This window comes from Giraffa tippelskirchi, chromosome 1 (genome assembly GCF_054371585.1).
Source record: "Giraffa tippelskirchi isolate mGirTip1 chromosome 1, T2T-mGirTip1v1.2.pri, whole genome shotgun sequence".
NCBI classification, from domain to species: Eukaryota; Metazoa; Chordata; class Mammalia; order Artiodactyla; family Giraffidae; genus Giraffa; species Giraffa tippelskirchi.
Genome location: NC_137275.1, coordinates 171,001,679 through 171,020,234, shown reverse-complemented (window position 1 = coordinate 171,020,234; position 18,556 = coordinate 171,001,679). Strand labels below are relative to the sequence as shown.

General features: G+C 43.3%; 1 protein-coding gene across 3 annotated transcripts in view; it reads left to right on the top strand.

Moving 5' to 3' along the window:
• Window positions 1-18,556, top strand: part of PRUNE2 (prune homolog 2 with BCH domain) — a 284,658-nt gene that overhangs the window by 192,742 nt on the left and 73,360 nt on the right. For all 3 annotated transcript variants that reach the window (XM_081505723.1, XM_081505702.1, XM_081505712.1), the window contains exons 8-9: window positions 1,302-7,881; window positions 8,213-8,966. In XM_081505723.1, the coding sequence (XP_081361849.1) occupies window positions 1,302-7,881; window positions 8,213-8,966 (7,334 nt within the window). The remainder of the gene's footprint in view (window positions 1-1,301; window positions 7,882-8,212; window positions 8,967-18,556) is intronic.

Here is an 18,556-nt window from a genome sequence, read left to right as displayed (position 1 = left end):
CAGTTGCCTGAGTTCAAAAATGTGGCTCCATCCATTGATAGCTACGTGTTGTTGGTCAAATTATTTAAACTTTCTGTGTTTCTATTTCCTCACTGGAAAAATGGAGATAAAAATTCCTACTGGGGGACTTCCCTGGTGGCTCAGTGGTGAAGTATCCACCTGCCAGTGCAAGACACCCAGGTTCAATCCCTGATCCAGGAAGATTTCACATGCTGCAGAGCAACTGACCCTTTGTGCCATAATTATTTGGCCTGAGTCTGGGAGCCACAACTGTTGAAGCCTGCATTCCCTAGAGCCCCTGCTTTGTAACAAGAGAAGCCACCTCAATGAGAAACCCACACACCTCAACGAAGAGTACCCTCAACTGCTGCAACTAGAGAAAAGCCTGAGCAGCAGTGGAAACCCAGTACAGTCAAAAATAAATAAAAAATAATTTTTTGAAAATTTTCTACCTTGTAGAATTATTGTGAGGATTAAAGGAGACATTGCACATAAAATCCTTAGAATGTGCCCGGCATATGAAAGCAGTCAATGAATGTTAATTATCATCATTATTATTATTGTCTATGTGAGCTCTGTATTTATAACTGTTTTTGTTGTTATTACCTCCACTAATCCTCTGGGGCCATTTCAAAGGCCCAGTTTTGCAAAATGTCCTCCGCATTTCCCAGGAAGTCATAGAGCTACAGCGCGGTTTTGGCCTCACATCTCCCTACTTTCCACGGAAGCTCTGTCTGTTCTGGGCTCAGTGTCAGCGCTTCCGGGGGCAGGAAGAGATGGCTGGAGCCTGAGTGCTATTGAGAAAGCTGCCCCTGGAAACTGCTTCCTCTTCCTACTTTTTCCTTTACCTTAAAGCAGGTCTCAGCTGCCTATGACAAACAGGAGTCTTCCTTCTGCACAATTTTCCCTGGTCCAATATTTTTCCTCCAGTTTTGTCTACAACTAGCATTATCTCTGCCTTTCGCAAAGCTGAATTTTGCTCCTGTTGGATGATGGCATTAAGTGACACTGAGGAAAGGATTTAAATAGTTTTATCTCTCTTTACCTATAACTTTTCAGAGCCAGCAAAAATGAGTCACTGGATTTGGGGTTCAACAAAAAGCCAGTTTGGTTGGATTAGAGAATGTGGTGGTAAATTAAGTGGAATTTGGCGTGTTTTGCACCCTACAATTCTCAGTTCTGTCTTTTGTCTAGATAGATGAACACAGATTAATTTTACATTACAAAAAATTAAGAAAGACAAATTGCAAAGGGGAAAGAGAACCTGAGTGCTCACACAAATCCCTGTTCCTCCCCGACAGATCTGCTGTGAACTGGAAGAGTGCCAGAACCCTTGCCTGGAGCTGGAACCCTTTGAGTGTGGCTGTGATGAGATCCTGGTGTACCAGCAGGAGAACCCTTCGGTGACTTGTGATCAGGTGTTTCTCCTTGTCAAGGAAGTCATCAACAGGAGGTGTCCGGAGATGGCCTCCAACAGCCGGACATCCTCCACAGAAGCGGTGGCAGGCAGTGCCCCGCTCTCCCAGGGATCTTCGGGGATTATGGAGTTGTACGGTTCTGATGTAGAGCCACAGCCCAGCTCCGTGAATTTCATGGAAAACCCTTCCGATCTCGGCGATTCTAACCAGGCCCAGGTGGATGTCAATGCGGACCTGGTGAGCCCAGACAGTGGGCTGGCCACCATCAGAAGCAGCCGCTCATCCAAGGAGAGCTCCGTGTTCCTCAGTGATGACAGCCCTGTGGGAGAAGGGGCGGGGCCTCACCACAGCCTCCTCCCAGGGTTTGACTCCTACAGTCCCATCCCCGAAGGAGCAGTAGCGGAGGAACATGCTCGCTCTGGAGAACAGGGCGAATCATTCGACCTTTTCAACTTTGACCCAGCACCCAGGGTTTCTGGGCGGTCCCAACCATCCTCCCATTCTGCAGACTACTCCCCAACAGATGACTTCTTCCCCAACAGTGATTCCTCAGAAGGACAGCTCACCATGGGGTCTAAAGAACTTGACAGGAGCGGGATGGACATGCCTAATTATTCATCCAGTTCTCTCTTGTCAGGGGCTGGCAAAGAGAGCCTCGTGGAATTTGATGAGGAGTTTGTCCAGAGACAAGAAAGTCCCGGGGATAATTCTGAAAGAAATTTGAGCCTGACAGGTTTTATGCAAGATGAATCTCCTTCTCCAGAAAGTCTAAAAACTGTTGGAAAGAGAATCCCACCGACACCTACGAATAGCTTTGTAGAAAGCTCACCATCCACTGAAAAACCAGCTCTGCTCTATTCAGAAGATGTGACCCCCAAGACAGTCAACACAGGTCACCCAGGGCCACCTCTAACCCGGGCGCGATGCAGCAGCTGGTGGGATGGTTTGGAAATCGACTCTAAAAATATCGCAGATGCATGGAGTTCCAGCAAGCAGGAATCTGTCTTCCAGAGCCCCGAGTCCTGGAAAGATCATAAGCCAAGCCCAGCTGATAGGAGAGCCTCAGACTCTATATTTCAACCCAAGAATCTCGACTTCCCAAAGTCAAGTCCCTGGGAGTCAGAATTTGGTCAGCCTGGGCTGGGCAACAAGAATATTCAAGACTCAAATGAGAAAAACTTTCAGTTTCAGGACATGCCCCCTGAGAAATCACGTTTGCTGAATGTTTCTCCTCACGGAACAAACCACCTGATAGAAGACTTCGCTGCCCTGTGGCGTTCTGACTGCTCTCCCACAGCTATGCCTGAACCATGGGGAAACCCCACAGATGATGAGGAACCAGCTGCTGCAGCGTCATTCCCAGCCTGGAGTGCGTTTGGTGAAGAAGGTGATGCTAAAGCTTTGAAAAATACTTGGAATCTGCAGCCAACGAGCAGTGAGACACCTTCTGTGAGAGACCCAAATGAGTGGGCCATGGCCAAAAGCGGGATTTCTTTTCCTTCAGAAGACCTCGTGGACAGTTCACCCAGTGAGGCAAATAACGAAGCAGTTCCAGAAATCTGGGGCAAGAAGAACCATGACCCCAGGGATGATATTCTTGTATCTGGAAATCCTACATCTGATCTGGATCATCCATGGAATAGTTCTAAGCCAGCAAAAGACCATCAGAACAGTGTGGTGGACCCAACAATTAGGGGCAAGGTGTACAAAAATGCAGATTCTTGGAATCTTTTCGAGGAGAGTAACAAGGAAGGAGGTTCAGATGTCCCAGCACCTTGGGAGGATTCCTTCTTATCCTATAAATGTTCTGACTACAGTGCATCCAACGTAGGGGAAGACTCAGTGCCCTCCCCCTTAGACACCAACTACTCCACCTCTGACTCTTACACTTCACCAACACTGGCCAGAGAGGAGAAAGAAACCAAAGACAAGCCCCTCACTAAAGAGGAGGGTTTTGAGTCACAAGATGCTAACTGTACCGCAGGGGGCACTGACGTGCCTCCTCAGTCCCCGCAGCAGCCACCAAGAAACCGAATTAGTTCAGGTCCTGGGAACCTGGAAATATGGGCTTCATCTCAGGCAGATGGTGGCTCAGAAATAAATGCCACTCACAGCCCAGATAAAGATCTACTCCAGGTGGAGCCCACGGACAATCAGAATGTCTCCCTGGAGGATGACGTGGGGGAAAGCAGCCAGTCCAGTTATGATGACCCCAGCATGATGCAGCTGTACAATGAGACGAACCGACAGCTCACACTTCTGCACAGCGGTGCTGACGCCCGGCAGGCAGCCTCTGACAACCTCGACACGTGGAACAGAGTGATTCTGGAGGACACTCAGTCTACTGCAACCATCTCGGATATGGACAATGACTTGGACTGGGACGACTGCAGTGCGGGTGTGGCCATCACCGGTGAAGGTCAGGCACAAGGGTACATGGTGGAAGGTAGCGAACCTGAAACCCGATTTTCAGTGAGACAGGTAGAACCCTGGGGCGTGGAGTATCAGGAGGCAAATCAGGCAGACTGGGAACTCCCTGACTCTTCTGAGCACAGCCTGGACGTGGCTCCTGATGAATACCACGTGCTGAATGAGAAAAGCGGGCAGCTGATTGCGAATAGTATTTGGGATTCTGTCATGAGAGATAACGCCATGTCATCATTAATGTTACCCAGCCCATCATATGCTACAGACACAGAACAGAGCAAATCACCTCCTGAAACAACCAGCTCATTAGAAAAAATTCAGGACAGTCACATTGCAGATGTGCTGGAAGCTTCTGGAGGCAGTGAGTCTGAAACAATTGATCCTGATAAGCAGGACACATGCAGAGGAACCCTGCCAAGTGATACTGCATATTTGGTGACCGGAGTTGAGAATCCAGAGCATTTTGCATGCTCAGATCCCTGGAAGGGTCCTAGCTATGGACAAAAGGAAAGTGAGAAGGAATTCCACAGAGCTGCTGATGGGGAGCACCCCAGTGATGAGCTGATGGATGGAGCTTCAGAAGCTTCCGGAAAAGGGCAAGGTAGCCAGGAATGCCCATCCCCAGCTGCATCTGATCATCAAGAAATCTCCAATGAGCCAGGCAAAATCAGAAGTTTTTCAGTGACTTCCAGTCCTCAGACCAAGGAACCCCAGGAAGTATTAGAGCAGGAGAAGGAGTCTTACACTCCAGACCCCTGTGATGTGCAAACAGAGGTGTCCACAGATCACTTGTCAGCAAGAGAAACCTGTGACGAGCACCTCATAAGCCCCAGAAGAAATTCAAGTGAAGCTACTGAAATTCCAGGTAGGCTGAATTCCACAAAAAGTGTGTCTCTACCTAAAGTGGATGTGGAGAAACCTGAAGAATGTGACATTCTGGAGCCAGAGAAAATTAACCAAGAGCCATCTGATGAATGTCCCCAAGGCCTTGACTCTTGGGATGGCCCTAAAGACAGTGATGTGCTGGTCAGTGACGCAAGTTCTGAGATAACTATGAATCTCGAAGTTAAGCATACTGAAAACAGTCCTCCAAGAGCCAATTTATCAGGAAATGATGACAGAGATAGTATTTCTAGTGAGTATACACTTTCAAGTGCATCCAGTCCTGACATAAATGATTCTTCGGCTACATTGCCTTCCTGGGACCAAGGACCCAATACTGGGCATCAGAAGGAAAATCAAAATGATTGGAGTACACCTAATCACCAAGAATCTGAACTAATGACTACTGATGGTCATGTAGAAGTAGTTGCTGAAATGAAGGGTTTGGAGAAAAACAGAATGGACAGATTTGAAAGGAGCTTAGATCACAAGGTTCCTAAATTTTTAGAGTTTTGGGGTGACTCAATAGATGGTGATTCCTTTTCTTCTTTATCCAGCCCAGAAACAGGTAGATATTCTGAATATTCAGATGCATATCAGGAAAGAAATCTAGTGATCAGCCATCAGGAGAAAAATGAACGTGATCTTCCTAAAACCGTACAGACGGAGGACACCAGCTTCATTTCAACAAGTTCAGGTTCTGATGATGATGGTGAAGGCTCTGAAGAGTCAGTGGAGAAAGAGATCCATTCGGACACTTGTCAAGTGGCTCCAAGTGAACTCAGAGCTTGGGAGTCATTGAATAAATCTAATAAGTCCTTGGCCGCAGTAGATCCTGAATCTGAGCAATATTCTGTCTATAGAGGCAGTCCAGAGCGAGCAGAGAATGAGAATAAGTCAAACCCATCCTGTGATGATCAACAAAGCAGCCCTGATCACTGGAATTTCCCACCAGTAAGGGAGACTGAATTACAGGTGACAGCAGTGGATAAGGAGACAAGGTCTTCTCCAGAAACAGGGAGGACAGGAGATGTCATATGGCAAATATCTCCCAAAGCTGAACTAAATAATGAAAATTACTCTAAATTGGAAATGGCTGACTTCTCAACTGAGAGCATGGAGTGGTGGAAGGCCTCTCTGCAGGAAGGGCGACCAATCGAGAGTGCATTTGAAGGGAAATTATCTAACTCAAGTGCTGTGCTAGAAATGAATTCCTCAGTGTGCGAAAACATGGGTCCCTGGGGAGTGCCCATTCAGGGTGATACTGAATCCCTGGCACTACATGGTACCAATCCTTTCAGTGATAACCATCAGTCACCCTTTCTAGATCATAATGGGGAGAATGCCCACGAGCAACTTTGGAACATTCAACCAAGACAGCCAGACCCAGAAGCTGATCAGCTTAGCCAGCTTGTAATATTGGACCAAATTAAAGACACAGATTCCAGAGAACAAACCTTCATGTCTTCTACCGGTGACGAACTCTCCTCTGAAGTACCTACCCAAGAACAGTGTCAGAATTCAGTGCTGTCTGCCTGGGACCAGCCAGACTTGTCTTCTACTGATGCAGATGAAAATGGATGCATTGAATCTGGTGTAGCAGCAACTGAGTGTCAAGAAACAAATTGGTGGGAAGAAGAAAAATCATACCCAAGTGAAATGACAAATTCAAGCCTCACTTCTGAAGATTTCCCTGCTGTCAGTTCTTCCACCCGGTTGATGAACAAGTCAGGCTCTGAATGGAGTGACTCTACCCCTACTGAGGGCCCCCAGGGCCCGTTTGTTCCAGATATTTTACACGGCAACCTCCAAGAGGGTGGGCACCTGGCCTCAGCTTCGCCGGACTTGTGGATGGGTGTGAAACAGCCCTTCAGTGTGAAGACAGATGGTGAGAATCCTGATATACTGACTCACTGTGACCACGACAGCAATTCCCAGGCTTCCAACAGCCCTGATGTCTGTCATGATTATGAAGTAAAGCCACAGACTAAGCAGCACATCGATGCTGGGCTGGGACCCGAAAGGGAAGCCAGTGAGTTATATCTCACTGAGCCAGAGATAGATGAAGAACCCAGACAGGAGCCTGGGCAGGAATTTGTCCCTTATACTTCAGAACTGTCCTCTGAAAAAGTTATTCCACTGCCTCCAGTCAGCGAGCAGACAAACACAAATGACTCATCTCAGCCTTCCTCTCACGAGTGTTTTCCTGAACCTTCTGAAATTAATGGTGAAAACAGTACAGGCTTAAAAGCATCAGAACAAGGAGCCAACCCAGATGTGGCACCAATTTTGGAACCTGTTGACAGAACAATCTCAGTGATTGAAAACGTGGAAACTGGTATTTGTGTAACTTACGAAGAGCCAACTGTGGACGACAGCAGGTCTTCAATATCAGAAGACTTTCTTCCTCAGAGGCAGACCGATGCAGGGGACTTGTTGGATCATGAGCAGTCCTTTGTTACTGAGAATCCTGCCACAGTTCCTGATGCTCTGCTAGCCTCGGACACTTGCCTGGACGTCAGTGAAGCTGCCTTTGACCACAGTTTCAGCGATGCCTCGGGTCTCAACACGTCCACAGGAACAATAGATGACATGAGTAAGCTGACATTATCAGAAGGCATTCCCGAAACGCCATTTGATGGGGAGACAGGGAAGCAAGATATCTGTTCATCTGAAGCCTCATGGGGTGACTTTGAGTATGATGTCATGGGCCAAAATATTGATGAAGACTTAATGAAAGAGCCTGAACACTTTGTCTATGGTGGTGACCCTCCCTTGGAAGAAGATGCCCTGAAGCATGAGTTGGCACCTTACACACCTCCCTTTGATTTGTCCTATCTCACGGAACCTACTCCTGGCATTGAAACCACAGAGGAAGCTGGGACTCCAGAGGATGAGTCTCTGGGGAGCGAAGCAGCAGAGATACTGCTTTCTGCCCTTCCTGATGAAAGAAACCAGGAAAACCATGCTGAGACCACAGACAGACAACCCGAAGGCCAGCCAGTTGCGTTGCATATTCACGAAGACCCTGAGTCAGTTCCTTTGCCTGTCAGAAGTAATGCCAACCCTGAGTTGTCTCCATCACATGTTGACTGGGAAGTAGAAACAGATCATTCAGATTCACCAGCAGGTGGAGACGGAGGACCACCGAGTGGTAAGAAGCCTTTCATTCCTCCAGGCTCAAGAAATAGCTGCTTTCATTCAATTAATTCATTTGTAAAATGCACTCTTCCTACCAATGTTGGTACAGAGGAACTAACTACATTTGCAGTGCATGCTTAACCAAGTCTTGACTTACTGCAGTAATATCTACTGCTTATATAATAACTATCCTTGAGAGTACATGCAAATTAAACAGCTCTACAAAATAAAAATATTTTTTTAAACTCTCTCTCTTTAGATAGATCATTTGCAAAGATCACAAGTCACATAATGTGTTAATGAAGCCTTGTTCTCTCCTTCTCACCTTCATTTTTCACTCCTAGGTGCCACTGAGGGAATATTAGAGTTGGAAGAAGAAAAAATAATTCCTACCAAAGAGCCTGAGCAGGTAAAATCAGAACATGGGGAGGAAAGGTACACTGAGAAGAAGGAAGATCGTCATGCATTGCACATGGATTACATACTTGTAAACCATGAAGAAAATTCACTGCCAGAGCCAGAAGCCTGTGAAGCTAGAGAAATCACATCAGAATTAGAAGAGCTTCACGTAGATTCCGAGGAAAAAGCACTGCCAGAAACTCGGTTAGCCAGCTCCCTGGACACATGTCAACCAGCTTCCTTAAATGAAAGAAATCATCTATCTACAGAGAGAATGTCTTCCAAAGATGATAAGAGATCATCTCTTGAAAGCCCTGAGCAAGACCAGAGTTGGATGGTCTTGGGCCGTAGTGAGGTTAATGATCCATCATCGGAGACCATGGACTCAGGACCTGGATGGTCTGGTGAGGCTGTGGAGCCAGCCTCTGATCACAGCTTGGGCCAGAGCCCCCAAATACAGATTCTGGAAGAAATGAAGCCTCTAGAATCTTTAGCACTAGGGGAAGCCTCTGATCTGGGCAGCCAATCACGGAGGAGCAAGAGCCGAGGGAGAGCTGGCCCTGATGCAGTTATGTTGCAGCCTGTCACCCATGACAATGAATGGGAAATGCTTTCACCACAAAACATAATCCCTGAAACGGAAATGGAGGAGGAGACAGAGTTTCTTGAGCCCAGAACAAGGAAACCAAGACCAAACGGGTAAGCAAAAAACTACCTTTATTTTTTTCCTGGAAACTATTTTGTTAGGGACTGGGGAACCAGTGAGGGATTATGGAGTATGAAGAACATCTAGATGATAGGAGCTTTGCTTACGTGTATTGCAAAGCATAACATCAGTGAAAGCAGCTGCTAGATAATCATAATGATAATGAGGATTTGTGTACATTTTCAGCCAAAAAAGCCCCTTTAGTTTCCATCCAGAGTCTTAAACTTACCTTTCTGACTTCATCTAACTTACCTAACTTCCTTCATCTACTCAATACCTATTTTACTTTTAAATAGTTAATTGGTACTGGAGGGGAACAGATATACATTTATTCATAATGCAAGGCAGCTTGCACACATTATCTAACTTAATTCTTACAACAACCCTCAAGTGGTAGGTTTTAATTTTTATACATACTGGTGGAGGATGTGGGGAGTTGGGGCTCAGAAAGTTTCTATAACTTGCCGAGAATTAAGTAATCAGAGTGGGCACCCTGAGATTCCAGTTTTCCACCTCCAAATCCTGTGTTCTCCAACAGACACACTGCCTGTCATACAGAAAATGTGATTCTGTTTTTATGTGAGTATCTAACTTACTAATAGGGAATGAGGAGACTCCATAGCAGGCTTAAAATCTTAATGTGAAACATGCATTCCTTAATTGACTGAAAATTAGCAAATAACCATCAAACCAGTAATTCATTCATTCATTTGCTATTTGGATTTTGAGAATCTGCTCTGGCCAAGTTTCTGGGTAGCCAGTGGACGTCGTTCTTGCCCTCAAGTTTCCAGGCCCTGCTAAAACTGCTTAGGGTGGTTCATTTCTCTTCACTTGCTCTGATAAAGCACCCCTGCTTCCAGGGACAAAAGGACATGTTGTGAAAAGTATCTTAAGTTACATGTTTCCTCCTTAAAGTAATGGAGAAAAAAGTACCTTTTTCATACTCATTTTTTTTAAGTTTAATTTTTAGCTTATATTGGAGTACAGTTGACTTACAGTGTTATGTTTCAGTTGTACAGCAAAATGATTCACTTATATATAAACATATATCCATTCTTTTCCAGATTCTTTTCCCATATAGGTCATTACAGAGTATTGAGTAGAATTTCTTGTCCTATGCAGTAGTCCTTGTTGATTATCTATTTTTATATACAGTAGCATGTATATGCGGAGAAGGCAATGGCACCCCACTCCAGTACTCTTGCCTGGAAAATCCCATGGACGGAGGAGCCTGGTAGGCTACAGTCCATGGGGTCGCTAAGAGTCGGATATGACTGAGCGACTTCACTTTCACTTTTCACTTTCATGCATTGGAGAAGGAAATGGCAACCCACTCCAGTGTTCTTGCCTGGAGAATCCCGGGGACGGCGGAGCCTGATGGGCTGCCGTCTATGGGTTTGCACAGAATTGGACACGACTGAGGTGACTTAGCAGCAGCAGCAGCATGTATATGTTAATCCCAAACTTCTGATTTCTTCCCCCACAACATTTCCCCTTTGGTAACCATAAGTTTGTTATTGAAGTCTGTGAGTCAGTTTCTGTTTTGTAAATAAGTTCATTTATATAATTTATTTTTAGATTTCACATATAAGTGATACTATGTGATATTTGTCTTTTCTGACTTACCTCATTTCATATGATAATCTCTAGGTCCATCCATGTTGCTGCAAATGGCATTATTCTTTAATGGCTGAGTAATGTTCCATTGTCTGTGTGTACTACATCTTTATCCATTCCTCTGATGATGGACATTTAGGTATCTTTCTCCTACTCATTTTAGGAGCATAGAAGACTTTATACACTATATGCCCACTGTGTGTCAAGGCAGCTGGATTTCAGCCTGGCTCTACTACTGCCACTTAGTTTTAATTAACCCTAGATTTAAGTTTCCTCATCCGTAAAATTGGTGGGTTGGGCTGGAGGATATCAAGTCTTCCTTCAATACTGAATCCTGCAACTTTATTTTGGGTATAAATAGAAAGTGTCCAGAGAACTTTGACATTCACATTTCTCCATGAAAGGAACAGAGAAATCAGAAAGAACAGTGGAGGAATATTGAAGGTTAGCAAAGTGCTGTCAAGAGTTAAAAGCTGTGCCCTGTTCAAGTGCAGCTTCGTAAATCCAGACATTTTCAGTTGGCCTAATCTTTCTTTCTTCCTGTCAAGCTGTTTCCTTCCAGAGAGACCTAAGATCCGTTATCAGAAAGAGAGTAGCAGATGGATCCCAGCGGCCCTGCTGGCATTGTTATAGATTGAGCTCATAACACAGGCAGCCTTGAGTTGGCTGAGCTATTGTTTGGCTTCTTGTCTGCATTTTGCACATGCCGCTGAAATCCAGCAGATGATAGTGTTCAATGGTGCCACTTCCCTCTTTTAATGAGATTTCTTTGCTCATCTCTTTCTGCTCAGCCCCTGCAGGAATGAAAATTTTCTCACAATTGGGGAAGGGGACAGATTTTCCCACTGGCATTTGTTTCACCTTTTACCTAAATAATTTACTCTGAAGTATTTGAAAGCTTTTCTCTGTGCTAGATTTTTGGAAGGATGCAGAATTATCTAAAACAATGGTTTTCTAAATGGGGCACTAAAACCAGCAGGCCTCAGTATCATCTGGTATTTGCTAGGAAGGTATATTACTTGCTCTACCCCATACCTCCTGAATCAGGAACTTCACTCATCTGTTTCAGTACCTCCTCCAGGGCATTCTGATGCATAGTAGTTTGAGAACTGCTGGTCTGAAATTTAGTCCCATCCCTCTAAGAGTTATTTGATAAAAGATTTCAACATAAATGAAAAGGTAGATAATAGTGTGATATTTAAATCAAGATAGTTGATGGCCAATGTCTGTTTAAATATAAATAGCTACCAGTTATGGACATTTTCCCTGGACCAGGTTCTAAGCATTGTATATGCAGAGTCACATGTTACCATGGCAACTGCATAAGGTAAGGATTACACAAGGGAGGAAACTGATGTTTAGGAAGTTTGAATTGCTTCTCTGGTTTATAGTTAAAAAGTGAAGAAGCAAGGATTTGAAAGAGCTGCTTTATGTCTGGAGTATGTGTTAATGCTAGTAAATTAAGAGAGAGGCATTTGTGTAGACACTTTTTCTTTTTAAATTGGAGGATAATTTATTTACAGTGTTGTGATATACCATGATTCAGCTATATGTGTACATATATCCCCTCCCGCTTGAGCCTCCCTCCCAGCCCCCTCAACCCATCCCATCTGTCTAGGTCATCACAGAGCACAGAGCTGAGCTCCCTGTGCTATACAGCTGCTTCCCACTAGCTAGCCGTTTTACACAAGATAGTGTATGTATATCAGTGCTACTCTCTCCATGAGCCCCACCCTCTCCTTCCCCCACTGGGTCCACAAGTCTTTTCTCTACGTCTGCATCTCCAGGTTCATCAGTACTATTTTTTAGACTTCATATATATATATATATGTGTGTGTGTGTGTGTGTTAATTGTGTAGAATACTTTTATGGAGGGGGAACAAGGATGGCTTATTATGCAGCCACATCAGGAGGCAGGGTGCCCAGGACCCATGATACTTTAAGAGGCCCATGAGAAGTTTTAAATTTTCTTTTCAAATCAAAAGAAACAGTGATTGTATTCCTGTGTGATTTATATTCTGGTGTGGATTATATTTACTTATACCAATGCAGATGTGAAACAAAGTTTTAGGGTTTTGTTTTGTTTTAGTAAGAGAAGGGGCCCATGGAAGCAAAATGCCAAAGACCTACAGAAGTCATGTTGTGGTCCTGACAGGTGCAATTTGAGACAGGCATTAAAGGAAGGTCATAGTCTGGAAGGGTGAAGAAGTGGTGAGAGGCTACTGAGTTAACTGAGGGAGAGTAGCATAAAGGAAATCTGGAGACTGGAAGGCGATCACAGAAGCAATGAGAAGATAGCCATATTTTTCACACCAAAAACCTGGAGATGTCTGATGCATCATCTAATCATAGGCCAAAACCAAGACTATCTAGAAAAAAATACATTAAAACCTGATCTTCAAAAATAAAAGTATGGTAATAGTATACGTAAGATGACATACTGACTGCAAACTGACTTCTTGCCCTCACATCACCCAGCCACACCTTCTCTGAGCTCCCACACTGTTTGGAGAGCAGTAAACCATATTTTCAGAATCTGAGGGAGCGTTGGAAAGACACGTTTTCTCATCATACCCCACCTACTGTCTCTTGTTAACAAAACTTATTGTGAGTGCTGGGAAATACAAGTCTCCCTTGATATCTTCACCATTGTGTTCTAGTTCCTAGGATTTATCTTCCCAGAGGCTTTTGCCAACAGCTTGGTCATCTTCCAGCTGTAGACCCACCCAGGATTGCACGCCGGTTCCCCTGAGAGTGAGGCATATGCCTGGTCTTTCCTGTGTGGCCACAGAGAACATCTGCAGAGTAATCTGCGGCACATAGGCTTTTCTTAAAGCAAAGAACCGTGTATATGTTTATTTTAAGGAAAGTGTGGTTGCAAGAATGTCATGTGAAGAAAGGGTAAATGGTATTAGTTTCTGGTATTAGAAACAGAACCTATAGGAGCAATATATATGTATGAGAGAGGGAGAAGTAAGGGAGGGAGGGGAAATTATTTTAAGAAATTGGAATTGGTTCATACTGTTTTATAGGCTGACAAGTCTGAATTCTGTAGGTCAGGCCAACAGGCTAGAAACTCAGGCTAGAGTTGTTGCAGTCTTGAGTCAGAATTCTGCAGGGCAGCAGGTTGGAAACTTAGGCAGAGTCTCTTTGTGGCAGATCTGAAGAGAGTTCCTCCCTTTTTAGGAAACTTCAGACATTGCCCTTAAGGCCTTCAACTGGTTGGACAAGGCCCACCCCCATTCCAGAGGGTAATCTCCCTTACTCAAGGTCTGCTGACTTCAGTGTTGATCATATCTAAAAAATATCTTCACAGCAACATCTGGACTGGTGTTTGACCAAACAGCTGGGCACCGTAGCCTGTCCAACTTGCCACCTAGCATTATCAGAGGTTATATTCAGGAATCTGAACTAGATACTAAGAGCATGGAACTAAGAGAGGATAGAACGCTTATAAACTCACCATCGGAATTATGTAAATTGGGGTGATTGCTATACAACTATGTTGGCTTTCTACAGGTGTGGGACAAGTATATAGCTGTGTGGGATGATAAAGGAAATACTTTTCAAGAAGACTAAGAAAGTTGGTAATACTTGCTGAATCTTTTGTAGATTAATGCAGCAGAGGTCAGTTGGTGAGGAAGCGGAGAGAGGGATGGAAAAGAGGGGGAGCTGTTGTCACATGTCTTTTTGAAACAGAGTGTTTAGAAGTAACCTAATCCTTATATTTATGGAGCTGTATCTTTCAATTTGGGGTATAGTTGATTTACAGTGTTAATGTTAGTTTCAGGTGTATAGCAAAGTGAATCAATTATACATGTATCCATGCTTTAGATTCTTTTCCCCATATATAACAGAGTATTGAGTAGAGATCCCTCTGTTATACAGTAGGTTCTTATTATCTATTTTAAATTAATATATAGTAGTATGTTTGTCAATCCCATTGTCTCCTAGTCCTGCGAAGTGAGTTATTTGATACTCCCTAAAATAAGAAAAGGACTGCCCTGATAGCTCAGTTGGTAAAGAATCTGCCTGCTATGCAGGAGACCCTGGTTCGATTCCTGGATCAGGAAGATCCACTGGAGAAGGGATAGGCCACCCACTTCAGTATTCTGGCCTGGAGAATTCCATGGACTCTATAATCCATGGGGTCGCAGAGTCGGACATGGACTGAGCTACTTTCACTTTCACTTTTTAAAATAAGAAAGACCTTTTAAATACAATATATTTCATATTCCCCATGACCTGCTTCTTAGGGTGATCTCTGTGCTTTGTTTTTTCTTTTTAAACTAGTGATTTGGGGCCTTTTTTCCCTGTCTAACAAGACTATGGGAAAGAATTTGTCTTTCTCCTTTTAAGTGACACCATTTGAAGATCTTTTTACATTTTTTCATGAGACCTTCTGAAATCAACTTTTTCTGTCTATGACTTTTGGTTGAGAAGTTAGTACACTGGGTCTTACACCCATGTAAATGTTGAAAATGAAAAACGGGAAAAGGAATAATCTGTCCACTCTTTCTCTCAAGGCTGGTTAATGATATGTTTGGGCTTTCAGAAGAATCAGGCTCTTTGAGCACATACTGCCTCCTCTCTAGGTCTTGCTGTTTGAATGGGCTGTATCCCAGTTCTAAACATTTGCCCTTTCTCCAAGGTAAATTGATACTCTGTAAACTACAGTGTTCCCTTGTTTATTCACTGTTTTCTGGTTTTGCCCTGAACCAAACCTGGAAGACCAAACTTGGCACTGACTCTGTTCATTTATTTTTGTAATTATATTTTATCATTTGGTGTGTTATATTTGGTGACCTGGTGGTGATAATTAAATGTCATTAAATGTCCTTTAAATTGGCACTTCATTCAGGCCTTAGTCTCTCTCTCTCTTTTTTTTTTTTTTAGTTATTTTGGTGTCTCCCTCACCTTCATTCCACTCCTGCCCCAGCCACTTCTGCACTTCTGGCTAGCCCTTCCCAGAGTAGACTTCCAATAAGTGCTGGCAGATAGACAAATATATTTTCTTTGGTCCATCCAATTTCCATTTGCAATAGCCATGGCAAGTTTTATTATCCCAATTTCATAGACAAAAAAACTGATTCAATAAGTGAGCTGTTTAATGTCATCCAGAAATGAGAAAATGGTAAAGTTGAGACTTGAACTTAAGTCTTCTTCCTTCTAGCTCAGTGCTTGTCAAATGAGACAGAGTAACTTTTTTTGAATTTCTATAGGTTGATGTATTTATTCCTATTCTCCTGTTGTCCTGTGGAAAGGTTCAAGTTCAAGAGCTAAAGTTCCCAAAGGGAGATTTTGAGAATAACTGAGTCAGAATTCACCTCTGACTTTTCACACTGTCATGTGACCAGTTACTGGGCTCTTTTCACACCTGAGCACTTATTTCCTGCCTCAGCAAATCGATCATATACATATATTTTTTAAATATTTTATTTATTTGGCTGCACTGGATCTTAGTTGCGGAACACAGGATCTTTAGTTGTGGCATGCTAATAATTCTTAGTAGCCAGCATGTAGGAGCTAATTCCCTGACCAGGGATCAAACTTCGGCCCCCTGCATTAGGGGCCCACTAGACCACTTACCACTGGACCACCAGGTAAGTCCCCGATGTGGTATTTTGTGGTGAGGAATTTTATAGTGAGAGGAAACCACGAGCTCCAAGATGAGGTGATACAACCCAGCTGTCTCGTAGGAGAAACACCCACAGAGGAGCCCTTTTGTGCTGTGTTGGCTTCTAACTTGAGGAAAAATCCAAGGACCCAAGGTACTTCTCTGACTGAAATGGGCAAAAGGTCAAACCTGAGGTCAGAAAAAAAAGACCTCCATAATAACTGATGGCTTTGAGGAAGACAAGAAGTCATATCTTTAGAAAGCAAGATGTACTAGTATATCAGGGAGGGACCCAGCAGGAAAGAGATGACACATTCGAATAAAGATAACTGAAGAAATATTTAATAAAGGGAGTATTTACAAAGACAGTGGCAACTTTTGAGGAACTCACAAGGAATCGTGAGGTAACCCAGGAATAGTAATAGAACAGCTGTTGTTATTCCTAGGCCTCAGCGGTGAGGGGAAGTGGTGAGTCCCAGACCCAGAATGAGAACTTTGGGTAGAAAGGGCCATCCTACAAGGAGCAGGGCATGGTCAGCCTGAGGCATTCCGGAAGGAAGGAAGCCTCCTTCCTGCCTCCTCTGACCTCCCTCCAGCAGCCCTCATGGGTCAAAACCAAGTGGAATTTAGAGAGTGAAGGGAGGGAGCCTCCCAGGGAGAAAAGCAAGGTGGAACACATTGGAAAGTGGACCTGAAGAAGCAAAGAGAAGCTAGGCAGCACAACAGGCTTAATTGGAGAGTGACGGAAGCTTAGGTTCTGAAAAGGGGGTTGAGTTATATAAACGTACAGGACCAGTTTAGTATGCCTCCAGTGCATTGGAGGATTTGTTTTCAAGATACCTATGAGAGTTCCTTTAAGACAAAGGCTATCAAAAAGTCACTCTAGGATTAGGTCACCCTTTGTAGAAATCCAGGCTATTATACCAATGGAGGAAATTAGAATGTTACCTTCCCTTCATTTTAACTGTTGGCTAAAGGATGTGGCTTTTTAAAATTGTTGACATAAGAGAGTTTGATTCTAGGTAATGGCTGGGAGTGGTGTTGTTTTTTTTTTAATTTTTAAATTTATTTTGTTGAAATATAGTTGATTTACAGGGTTGATTTACAGTGTTATGTTAACTACTTTATAGCAGAGTGATTCAGTTATATATGTATATACATTCTTTTTTATATTTTCTATTATGGTTTATCACAGGATATTGAATACAGTGCCCTGTGTTGCAGTAGGACCTTGTTGTTTATCCATTCTATATATAAGAGTTTGCATCTGCTAATCCCAAACTCCCAATCCATCCCTCCTACACCCTCTCTCCCCCTTGGCAACAACCAGTCTATTCTCTATATCCATGAGTCTGTTTCTATTTCATAGATAGGTTTGTTTGTGTCATATTTTAAATTGTACATATACATGATAAAATATCATATTTGTCTTTCCCTTTCTGACTTCACTTAATACAATAGTCTCTAGGTCCATCCGTGTTGCTGTAAATGGCATTATTTCATTGTTTTTCATGGCTAAGTAGTACTCCATTATATATACGTATCACACCTTTATCCATCCGTCGATGGACATTTAGATTGTTTCCATGTCTTGGCTACTGTGAATCATACTGCTATTAACACAGAGGTGCATGTATCTTTATAAGTTATGGTTTTGTCCAGATGTATGCCCAGGAGTAGGATTGCTGGATCATATGGCAACCCTATTTTTGTTTTTTTTGAGGAACCTTTGCACTGTTTTCCATGATGGCTGTACCAGTTCACACTCCCACCAACAGTGCAGGAGGGTTCCCGTTCCCCTACATCCTCCCTAGAGCTTGATATTTGAAGACTTTTTAATGATGGCCATTCTGACTGGTGTGAGGTGGTACTTCATTGTAGTGTTTATTTGCATTTCTCTAGTAATTAGCAATGATGAACATCTTTTCATGTGCCTATTGACCATCTGTATGTCTTTGGAGAAAGGTCTGTTTAGGTCTTTTGCTCATTTTTAGATTGATTTGTTTATTTTTTTGTTTTTGAGTTGTATGAACTGTTTGTACATTTTGGAAATTAAGCCCTTGTCGGGAACACCATTTGCAAATATTTTCTTTCAGTCCATAGGTTGTCTTTCATTTTGTTCATGGTTTCTATTGCTGTGCAAAAGCTTATAAGTTTAACTTCCTTTTGTTTATTTTGCTTTCATTTCTATTGCCTTGGGAGACTGATCTAAGAAAACATTGGTATGATTTATGTCAGAGAATGTTTTGCTTGTGTTCTCTTCTAGGAGTTTTATGGTGTCGTGTTTTATATTTAAGACTTTACGCCACTTTGAGTTTACTTTTATGCATGATGTGAGGGTGTATTTTA